We start from the raw sequence: 11,712 nt of genomic DNA on the forward strand, positions 1-11,712 counted from the left end.
TAAGGACTATATTGTTGCGGTTTTATTAGAGGGACTAATTTGATCGTTATTAAAATTGAGAGAGACCGGAGAGATTTTTTACCATTTAATTTTAACATATTTTTAAATTATATTTAAATCTCGGTAGCCCTAACAAATTATTCACATTAAGAGAAAATTAACTGTCTAAATTTACACCAAAACGCATCATATCAATTAAATTAATATTGAATCAATACAAATTCTTAGGTCAAATAATTTTATTAGTCCTTTTACTATACATAAGTTACAGATTTGGTTTTTTCACTTTAAATTGATCATTTTTAATTTCTGTACTTTTCAAATTTTAAAAATTTAGTCTTAACTAAACAATAATTGCTAAATTCATTAAATTAAATTATGTCATTTCCAAAATTTTATATGCCCTTAAGACTAATAAGATAAAAAGATCTCTCGAGTCCCTCTCAATTTCATAATTGAGAAATTTGGTCCCTCTAAAAAATTAGAGTAATTCAATCCCTGTCAATTTCAAAAGTGAGAAACTAAGGATAATTAATCACAACATTAATGTTTTTCATAAATTGTATATGATTTTGATTGGTCTAATAACAAATTTAACCCTCAAATTTTACGCATTCAGTCAAAGTGGTCTTATTTTAACAAATTTATCCCACAACATTTTGTAAATGTGTAAATGTTGAGGCAAGATTTGTTGAGTTTTTTTTTTAGAATTAAGGCCAAAATGACAAATATGTAAAAATTGAAAGTTAATTTGTTATTATATCAATCAAAATTATGTGCAATTGGCGGAAGATATTAACATTGTGATTAATTGTTCTTAGTTGCTCACATTTGAAATTGACAAAATTTAGAAGGACTAATTTACTCAATTTTGATATTAAGAGGGACTGGAGAGTTTTTTTACCTACTAATAACAAGAAGAAAAGAAAAAGGTTATCCCAAACCATGAAAAGAAGCCCATAAAGCTGACTCAACGAACAATACCTCTGTCTCTGTCTCTGTCTCTCACTCTTGAGTCTTTGTATTGAAGTCCTCCTTCGATCTTGGCCTAAAGCCGAGGACGGTATTACAAGTTTCTCGTCAACAGCAATGGAGGCTCGGATCAGAGCTAGAGTAAACTTAGCTCTCACTTTCTTCGCTCTTTTATTCTTCGTCGCCGGATCTTCTCCTCCACGTCAATTTGTGATCTCCAACGCCGAGCGTAGAGTAACCACCATATCTTTTTCTTCTTCTGCTTTTTTTTTTATCTTAAATTGTTCGGCATTGTCGAAATTATGTTATCCGCTTTAGAAGGAAATGATTTTGAGTTAGAGTATATGTGAATTATATTTAAATTTCTCCAATTGAAAAAAAAAGGAGGAAATGTAAGATTAATGCTTGATTACAGTTCTTTCTTTTTCAATATTAAATTTTTATTCGAATTGTCGAAACTATGATTTAAGATTATATAATTTTACTTTTTTGATAACGAAAAGATTTTGAGTCAGAGTATATATGAAATTGGATTTTAATTGATCCAATTGTAATAATATTGTGACACTAATGCTTGATTACAACTCTTTCTTTCTTTTCTAATCCTAAGTTTTTATTCGAAATTTTCGAATTTATGAACTTTTTTTTTTTGCTTAAGGAATTGATTTTGAATGAGACTATAAGAATTTGTACTGTAAATGCTCCTATTGCCAAAAAAAAAAAGTAACATTAACGCTTGATTACAGCCCCTTCTTTTATTTTAATCTTTATTTTTTATTTGAAATTGTTGAAATTATGATTTACGATTCTAGATTCTTTTTGTCTGTGTGGGGGGGGGGGATAAGGAAATGATTTTGGGTGAGAATATATATGAATTTATGGTTTAATTGATCCAATTCTAAAAATAATGTAAAATTGATGCTTGATTTTAATATTTTGTTTAATTTAGTTTTCCTTTTACCTGATTTACGTGGATTTTGTCAGTTGTTTTTGCTTCTTAGTTGTTTGATTATTTAAGATATTGTTTTTGGTTGATGCAGATTGACTTGAGCTCCCACATTATTAATGTTCACTTGACTTTGAAGGTAATTTCTTTCTTTAATGCTGCTAATTTATTGATTTCCTAATGACTTTATATTTATTGGCATATATGAATTATTGTTTAAATGATTGAAAGAATATCTCCTCAAAGAAAAAAAAAAGATTGAAAGAAAAAGAATATTAACACATAGAGGATGAGGTTTATAAACGTGGGGTCTCAATTTCATCTTCCCAAACATAACATTCAAATATTTGCATGATGACATGGAGAACTGAATTACTGAATCTCTAGATTTCTAATATTTGCATGTAATATTGTTTATGTTAACATATGAGTCTCTTTTAGGTCGAGAATGCTGGTACTAGACCTGCTTCAGAAGTTGTTCTTGCTTTGACCCCCACTGAAGTTGACCATCTAGCAATGGTTGATGCATCAGCAATTAAAGGAAAGCGGAAGAAGACTACTTCACTTCGTCTTGAAGTAAAACCAACTGAACTGCCTGATGCACCACCTATTGACACTAAATATTTTACTATTTATTTGGCTAATCCATTAAATTCAGGAGAAAGCACAACGCTGGAAGTGTTGTACGTGTTCACGCACTTCCTAGAGCCTTTTCCAGCAGAGATAGCCCAATCAGAATCTCAGTTAGTATTTTATCATGATACTGCATTAATATTGTCGCCGTATCATATTAAGCAACAAACAACTTTTATTAAGACACCAAGTACCAAGGTCGAATCATTCATAAGGATGGAACCTACAAACCGTGTCGGCACTGAAATAAAGTATGGGCCATATGAGGACCGTCCTCCATACTCTATTTCTCCAATTCATGTACACTTTGAGAATAATAGCCCATTTGCTGTCGTTGAGGAGCTTGTTCAGGAAATCGAAATATCACATTGGGGCAACATTCAGGTCACAGAGCATTACAAGTTAATTCATGCAGGTGCCCGGCACAAAGGTGTTTTTTCAAGGTAGGGTAGCTACTACCTCCTATGGTTCAGCTTAAAAGTTCATCAAGAACAAAAGCACCTTCTTTAAGGTTGATTTGATCATTCACTTTCTGCTGTGTACTGTTTGCAGGGTTGATTACCAATCAAGGCAATCTTCTAATGGTGCATCTTCATTTAGATATGTTAGAATTGTGTGACCCAAATTCTAAGAGATTGCTTGCAAGTCAAGTTAAACAAAAATATATTTTCTTTCTAGAAGATATAGTATTTATTAGTATAATATATTTAGCATTTATTAGTTTAGTTTATTTGACTTACTAATTTAGCCTATAAATAGGCTCCTTTACAATCTTAGAAAAAAAGAGACACCCATTAGATTAGAACTCATAATACATTCAGAGAATTTGGTGTTTACGTTTGAGGGTTCTTTGTTTTTCGGGTTTTCGAGGTTTAGTTTTTATCTCCATCTTTTGTACTCTTCATTCTTTTGCCATTATAGTAAAATTATCTTTGCCCGTGATTTTTTATCCTCTTTTGAGGGGTTTTTCCACGTTAAATTTGTGTGTTCATCTTCTCAATTTCTTCTACTATTTTTACTTGTTCGTTACTTATTCAGGACGATCCTAACAAGTGGTATCAGAGCTAGTTTAACTTTCATAGATCAGCCCGGTCAGAGATGGCAGCAACAAGGTTTGAAATTGAGAAGTTCGATGGTGAGACAAATTTCAATCTGTGGCAAGTTCGGATGATGGCAATTCTAGTTCAAAATGGCTTGAAAAAGGTTGTTACAGGGAAAAAGCCTGAGAATCTAAATCAAACAGAATGGGAAGAGCTTGATGAAAAGGCCTTGTCTGCAATCCAGTTGTGCCTCGCGAATACAGTATTGCAGGAGGTATTGATGGAGAAGACCTCATTCGCCTTGTGGAAAAGGTTAGAAACTCTTTATGCGACTAAGTCTCTGGCTAACCGTTTAGTGTTGAAACAACGTCTATTTACGTTTCGCATGAACGAAGGTGAGCTTCTTAAAGATCACATCAGTCAATTCATTACTCTTTTAAATGATTTAAAGAACGTTGAGGTTCATATTGACGATGAAGATCAAGCTATGCTATTATTGTGCTCTTTACCCTCTTCATACAAGTCTTTCAGGAAGACCCTGATTTATGGCAGAGACAAACTCTCGTTCGAAGATGTGAAGGGTCATTTGTTGAGTAGAGACAAACTCGACAATGAGTTTGATTTGAATAGCAAAGCAGATAGACAAGCTTCCGTTTTGGTAGCATCAAAGAAACGAGACAAAAGGTGTCGCTATTGCAAAAAGTTAGGTCACGTCAAAGCAGATTGTTATAAACTGCGAAATAAAAGAGCTGCTGAGAGTAACGAGGAAGATGTAGCTGGTGCTAATTTGGTCGATGAAGGCGGTGATGATTTCTTGTTAGTGTCAACGAGCGCTAACTCCAAGCTTACGTCTGAGTGGATCCTAGATTCAGGATGTTCTTTCCACATGTGTCCCAATAGAGAATGGTTCTCCACATACAGTTCAGTTGAAGGTGGAGTTGTGCACATGGGAAACGATTCATCTAGTAAAATAATCGGTATTGGTACTGTTAAAATTAGGATACACGATGGGACGATTAGGACACTCTCAGATGTCAGGTATGTACCTGATTTACGAAAGAATCTCATCTCCTTGAGTATTTTAGACTTGAAAGGATGCAGAATCAACATCGAGTCGAGCGACATTAAAGTGTCTCGTGGAGCTCTCGTTTTGTTAAAAGGTAAAAGAACCGGCAGTCTTTATATTCTGGAAGGTTCTACAGTGACCGGTGAAATCGGACGTCCCTCGTCCGTTACGGAGTCAAAGTCAACTCATTTGAAGCGGAGGCAACTTGGTCATAGGAGGGAAAAAGGTATGACCGTTTCGTTGAAGAGAGGTTCTCTTTTGGATGCAGGTTTTGAAAAGTTAGGGCACTGTATTCGTGAAAATCAGACCCGGGTTAGTTTTGATTTGGCAGTGCACAAGTCGAAGGCTAGAAGTCTTCCAGCTTCTAAGCATAGATTCGACTCAGTTAATTCCCTGCATAGTTCAAGATAGGCCCGTGGCGGGTTTTGGCAAAGATGGCATTGAAAGAATTTGTGTCAAGGTGGAGATTGTTAGAATTGTGTGACCCAAATTCTAAGAGATTGCTTGCAAGTCAAGTTAAACAAAAATATATTTTCTTTCTAGAAGATTTAGTATTTATTAGTATAATATATTTAGCATTTATTAGTATAGTTTATTTGACTTACTAATTTAGCCTATAAATAGGCTCCTTTACAATCTTAGAAAAAAAGAGACACCCATTAGATTAGAACTCATAACACATTCAGAGAATTTTGTGTTTACGTTTGAGGGTTCTTTGTTTTTCGGGTTTTCGGGGTTTAGTTTTTATCTCCATCTTTTGTACTCTTCATTTTTTTGCCATTATAGTAAAATTATCTTTGCCCGTGGTTTTTTATCCTCTTTTGAGGGGTTTTTCCACGTTAAATTTGTGTGTTCATCTTCTCAATTTCTTCTACTATTTTTACTTGTTCGTTGCTTATTCGGGACGATCCTAACAAGATACCTTCTGGCAAGATTACCACCTAGGGTTCATTCTGTCTACTACCGGGGTGAAATAGGAAACATCTCATCCTCACATCTGCGTACAGATTCTTTGAAGGTATTCAGATATGTTTTTCTTCTATTTTCTCTTGTCCCTTGCGGCAAAAAGTTGTTTTGAACATTCAAATTACTCTCCTAGAAAACTTTGAATTCATGTACAAGTTATTCCTAGAAATTTATACGTTGTACTCATGTTCGTTGGATGTTCTGACCAATTAGATGGCTAAATCCCTTGCATTTTTATCCTCCTTGATGGCGTTTCAGTTTCTTCTTGAAATAAATTGGGAACATTTGTTTTGGAAAGATGGGTTTTGATTCATTCCCACATTTGTTTTTCATAGAATACAGCATACATTTAGAATGGGAGAAGGTCCATTGCACTTTGTGTTTTAAATGCAAGGTGTTTTGATTATTCTGTTGCTAATGTAGTTTCCAGTTTTATGATCATGCATTTACATCTTAAAGCGGCCTTTGCCATCATTCCTGTCGAGGCAAAGGTCGGCATAATATGAAAGGTTTTATTTATGCATTTTTCATATGCTTCATCAGCATCACTACTGCTTTTGTCTGTGTATTTTGACTAAATTTATGCTTTTACAGTCGGAGCTGCAAATTGAGCCACGTTATCCTTTATTTGGAGGTTGGAAAGCAACTTTTGTTATTGGTTATGGGCTACCATTACAAGATTTTCTTTTCGAGTCATCTGATGACAAGCGTTACCTTAACTTTACCTTTGGATGCCCCCTTATTGGGATGGTGGTTGACAAGTTAACCATAAAAGTGGGTTTAGTAGAATGATCTTGGATTCTTCTTGTTTAAATGTACTTGTTTATAGTTGTTGCTTTAGTCCTTCTGTCCATAATGTTAAACATATATCTTATCATACCAGAACTAATATGTTACTTTTCAGGTTGTGCTACCCGAGGGGTCAACAGACCCTTCCCCCGTGGTTCCCTTCCCTGTGGAGCATCATCTTGAGGTAGTTATTCCGAATATAACACTTTCTGTCTCTCATAATTTGGTACACTTGCAAAGGAAGTTTGTGCTGCGTATAAATTTTTGTGCCTACAATGACAATGACGTCAATGTTTTCTTTTGACAAAATTTGTGAGCAGCTTTGAGTACTACGTTAAGAAACGTTGTCTAGCAATATGAAGGCTTTGCACTTATGCATATAGTTGCAGGAGACTTGTATTCCGTGTTGACCGAGATGCACTCCAATTTAATCATGCAGGCTAAATATTCTTCTCTTGATGTTGTTGGAAGGACTGTGGTCGTCTTGGAAAAGAAAAATTTTGTTCCCATGCATAACTCTCATTTCCAGGTAATTTATCACCTTTTCTACTAGCTTTATGTGATTTTGCAATGGTGTCAATTTTATCATTGTCCATAATATTTCATCTCCTTGGGGTATTGTGCATTGGTGGATAGAACACCATACTAAGTGACACTTTCGAATCATGATGATTGAAATACATATGAAACTATTTTTGTGGAGGCTGTTATACTCTTCTTAGTTAAGCCAACTATTGCAGCATATGAATAACAAGAGGCATACAATTAACCGTGCAACTTGGCATTTTCATTTATAGATTTTTTTTGCTTGTTTCACATTTTAGACAATATACCAATTTATCTAAGATATAGAGTCAAACCCTAAAGTTGAAGATTCTAGAGATCGGCTTTGATGAGAACAATCATTTGCGTTGCTTGTCCTTTGTTGGTTACCTGATACAATTGTTCCGGCCAAAATCTTTTCTTTGCTTATGCTTTCTAGGTAATTCTACGAAGACGCTATATGTTTGTCTTCATGAAACTATAAGCTTATGTACTAGGAAATGATTCATGCTCTTGGACTGTTTGGGGTTAATAATTTGGTCCAACCTGGTGAACAAGCCTAGTGATTTTAGCCACTATATTGTGCTTCCTTCTGTAGACAAACCCAGATTAAGACGATTTATCAGTTGTGTCGTATGTTATTGTGTTTAGTGGAACGAGCAATGTTCTTCAATCTCGTGTCTTTTCATTTACCCCCTCTTTGGCAGGTCTACTACTCCTTCAAGCCAATCTTCATGCTTGCCGAGTCTCTGATGTTGGCATCCGCATTCTTCATGCTTTTCGTGGCTTGTGTTGCTTACATACACATCGATCTTTCCGTACGTAAGTGAGCTTTGCGGTAATCACAACAGTAAGTTAGCAGATAGTTCTGAATCGTCTCTCTTAAGCCTGCAGTAATGCCGCTTTACCAGGTTAGAGCATACCCCAACTCCGTAAATAGGAAATTCTTGGCAACTATTTTGCATGCTATAGTTCCGAAAATTTTTCCGATGAAATTAGTAGTTTTTTTTTTTTTTAAATATCGTAATTTACAATGGAATAATTATTTCATTATATTTTGTCATTTTTGTTAGCAAAAACTATCCCTTTCCATAGGAAGAATGATGAGATGAATAATTACAATAAGCTTGTCATAGTCTAATCGCAAAACCAAACAATGATGTATGGATCGACCACTTAGGGCCAGTTCTTCATTGCTTTTGAGAAGTGCTTTTGAGAAGTGCTTTTCAGAAGTGCTTTTCAGAAGTGTTTTTGAGAAATTTGAGTGTTTAGCATTGCTGTCAAAAAGTGCTTTTGAAGAATAAAATGTCTATTTTAGACATGAGATAATAAAGTAACAAATATGTATTTAAATAATGTTCAGATTAGTTAATATTATGATATTTTAGCAAAAATATAAAAAAATAATTTATTATAACTTATTGTTAATATTTTAATATATAATATTAATTTTAAATATTTCTAAGTAATTAATATTAATTATTTATAAAATTTAATTAGAATATATAAACTATATTTAAATATTTAAATATTTAAATATAAAAATTAAATATTTGTAATTAGATATTGACACGGTTGTATTATTATAAAAATTATTTTTATTTTTAATTAATTAAACACCTATCAATTTCGTTCCAACTGTCATTGTATTGTAATGTTATAATGTTTTTGTTCTAATATATGACAATGCACATTGTTTGTCATATTTTTGTTCCGATTTAATGCACACTACTATTTTAGTGTAATGTTTGCCAATAACTGTTTCAAAATGGTATGAACTTTGGACCAAAAGAAAAAAAAAGTTATATAAACAACAATTCAATAGAAAGCCGACAAAATTAATTGAAGTTGGTTCGATTCGGTTAATTATTTTAACAGAAAAAAGCTCAATTCAACTAACGGTTTAGTTAATTATAGTTCAATTAACAATGGATCGAACTAACTATTTCATCACCCCTTAGATTAAATGTTTGAGAATATAAAACAAAATACTTAGAATTATAAAAGCAAACATAGTTTTAATTGAACAGTTTAGCGTGTATTGCATTTCATTTAAAGGTTCAGCTAAAATCTTTAAACAGAATCAGACCTATAGTAATAACACTAGTACATACCATGATGTAAAAAAGTATAAGAGAAACAGAAGAGCAAATTTCAGTCCACTCAGATGTTGAACATATTTTGAATAGACCAACAAAATCAGTTATCCACTGTAACATACTTGAGAACTCTATAGGGAGTTGATACACATAAAGCATGAAAATGCTGAAGCCTGCATAAAACTGGAGAGCCTTCCACAACCTTGACAAAAAAGAAACAGAACATAAGCTACTAAAAACATTAACCAATGATAAAATCAAATTCATTGACAAAGAAAATGAAATAGAACAATGTACAAAGAGTCAAGAAGCAATCACCTGAATAGTCCTAGAAAATTGCTAGTCAAAGACCAATCCACTAGCCCAACACAGCTTCCAATGAAAAATGTCAAAGAAATCCACGAGGGATGGCTAATTCCCACAACCAGCTGAATAGCAGGTAGAAGCAAACAGGAAGCAACTTTAAGATGGGAACCTTTCATGAAATAAACATTGGGTTAAGAATCTGAGCAAGCATTAATACTTTGGGTTAAGAATCGTCAACAGCAAGCAACAGCTATATCCATTTTCTAAAACAAGGAACTCAAACATAAATATGGTCTGAGTTACACATGATATCACCTTTCAAAGTTCAAGCCATGCTTTCCAATCTCTTTGTCCCAGTTAAGCACTTGGAAAACAATATCCCCTTCTCCTACATTTGGCAACCTACTTGATCACTTCTTCAATACAAAGGAAAAAGTTGCATCCAAAAGGAAATATGTATATAGAGCAAAATACTCCAGTAAAAGTTGCATCCAAAAGACATGCCAAGTTCATTGTCAAAATATAGCAGAATCCAGTAGCAATCTAAATTCAACAGACATGCCAAGTTCATTGTCAAAATATAGCAGAATCCAGTAGCAAAACTTAAGATGCAAAGATCAATGCTAATGCCACAAAATTTCAAGGTACTGCATCCATTTCAGTCCATAATATAATGAATACAGATACATTTAAATGAACCCTGAATAAAATAGCAGTACCTTACTGATGTAGACAAATAAATTATGGTCAAGAGGTAACAAGTTCATTTAGTTCAATGTTCACAACATAATACAGTCAACGTCCATTGTACAGAAATTTAGGCACCTACAGATCATTCCATATTTTCTCAAAGAAATAATGCTCAGATAAATTTCAGCATAAAATTTTTTTAAAAAGAGGAGAAATCGTAGAAAATCGAAGTAAAAAAGGTAGGGAAATTGAGAGGGCGGCTGGGGTAGATTAGATAAAACCGAAGCGTTGAAAACTTACCCGGAAAGTAACCATTGTTGTCTCTTACTCTTTTCGCTCGATGTAGGAGATGAAGGAAGCATTGACAACCTAAGGTTATCTCCTATTCAACCTTCAATCAATTACGAAAATCAATCCCAGACAAACAAAAATATACAGAAGAAGAAAAGAAGAGAAGAAAAAAATAAACTCACCAGCAGAGGGTAGAGGAATAAAGAACCAGCAAAGGGCAGAACAAAGAACCAGCAGAGGGCAACGATGAGGGCAAAGAACCAGCAAAGAGCAGAGAGCAAAGAAGGGCGTTCGTGTGTGGCTAAAAAAGTAAATGAACCAGCCAAAAGCACTTTTTGGCTGAAAAGCTAAAAATTTTCACTTCTCCATCTGCCCAAAAGCACTTCTCAGCTTCTGAAAATTTGCTACCAAATGAAGGCCGTTCTTCATTGCTTTTCAAAGAAAAGCACTTTTTCAAGGAAAAGTCCGTCTCTTAAGCAATGAAGAACGCAGCCTTAAAATACATGGTTATCGGTACCGTACTAGTACTTACCATCAAATAGTCAGTTTTGGTTTAGTCAAAATTTTGATATGTTTCGGTCTATTGGATTTTGAAATTTTAAACTAATTTTGATTTTTTTCTCTTAATTAATTTTATTTTTTATAATTACATATAAACAGAAATATAATCATCAAATGAAGTTATTTTAGCTAATTAATATGAAGGGTAAACTACACAAATGGTCATCCAATTATGCCTGTGTTTCTATTTTGGTCACCTAACTTTAAAAATTTTCAATTTAAGCACTAATGTTTGGATTCATTTCTGTTTTGGCCATCATCTATTAAATGGATAACGGAAGGTCTTTTTCTAACTGATATAATAACACATTTTAGTCCTCAATACTTACTTATTCTATCAAATTTATCCTAATTTTAAATTATTCAATAAATTTAACCCTTCATTTACAAATTCTACCAATTTGATCCTCAAACTTCCTAACCAAAGTTTTTAACCTTTAAAACAAAGGAATTTCACATCTATTAATTGTTTTATTTATGGTTGAAATTATCCAATTTGGTACATAACTCTTTTTGTTTATATTTTTAAGAAGTTAGTGTTAGAAATTAATTAAACACCATTAAAAATAATACAAAATACAAATTTGAAAAATATAATCTATAATAAAATTATATAAATAATTTAATATTTGTAAAAAAATAATATTTTACTCTGACTAGCATAATTTTCTGACTAGCATAATTTTAGTTTTTAATTAATTTGGTAAATGATTTGACACTAAATTGGATTATTAGTGATACATATTGCTTATTGTGGATTTAAAATTTAAAAAAAAAATTAAAATAGAATACATGATTTCTTAATCAATT

The 11,712-nt window shown here is 33.0% G+C and overlaps 1 protein-coding gene and 1 long non-coding RNA gene across 2 annotated transcripts; one reads left to right on the forward strand and one right to left on the reverse strand.

The window, feature by feature from the left end:
* Window positions 1-955: 955 nt before the first annotated feature.
* LOC121222525 (dolichyl-diphosphooligosaccharide--protein glycosyltransferase subunit 1B) lies at window positions 956-10,968 on the forward strand. Its single transcript, XM_041103511.1, has 10 exons — window positions 956-1,206; window positions 2,013-2,057; window positions 2,360-2,994; window positions 3,104-3,166; window positions 5,576-5,675; window positions 6,218-6,397; window positions 6,528-6,596; window positions 6,852-6,941; window positions 7,663-7,866; window positions 10,397-10,968. The coding sequence occupies exons 1-9, from the start codon at window positions 1,090-1,092 to the stop codon at window positions 7,783-7,785; spliced, it is 1,422 nt and encodes a 473-aa protein (XP_040959445.1). The 5' UTR covers window positions 956-1,089; the 3' UTR covers window positions 7,786-7,866; window positions 10,397-10,968.
* On the reverse strand, window positions 8,976-10,773 carry LOC121222526 (uncharacterized). Its single transcript, XR_005919842.1, has 5 exons — window positions 10,524-10,773; window positions 10,351-10,441; window positions 9,676-9,748; window positions 9,373-9,529; window positions 8,976-9,256 (listed from the first exon to the last, which is right to left on the reverse strand). It is a non-coding gene; the product is annotated as an uncharacterized lncRNA (long non-coding RNA).
* Window positions 10,969-11,712: the final 744 nt, after the last annotated feature.

The sequence above is a fragment of the Gossypium hirsutum genome, chromosome D10 (genome assembly GCF_007990345.1).
Source record: "Gossypium hirsutum isolate 1008001.06 chromosome D10, Gossypium_hirsutum_v2.1, whole genome shotgun sequence".
NCBI lineage: Eukaryota > Viridiplantae > Streptophyta > Magnoliopsida > Malvales > Malvaceae > Gossypium > Gossypium hirsutum.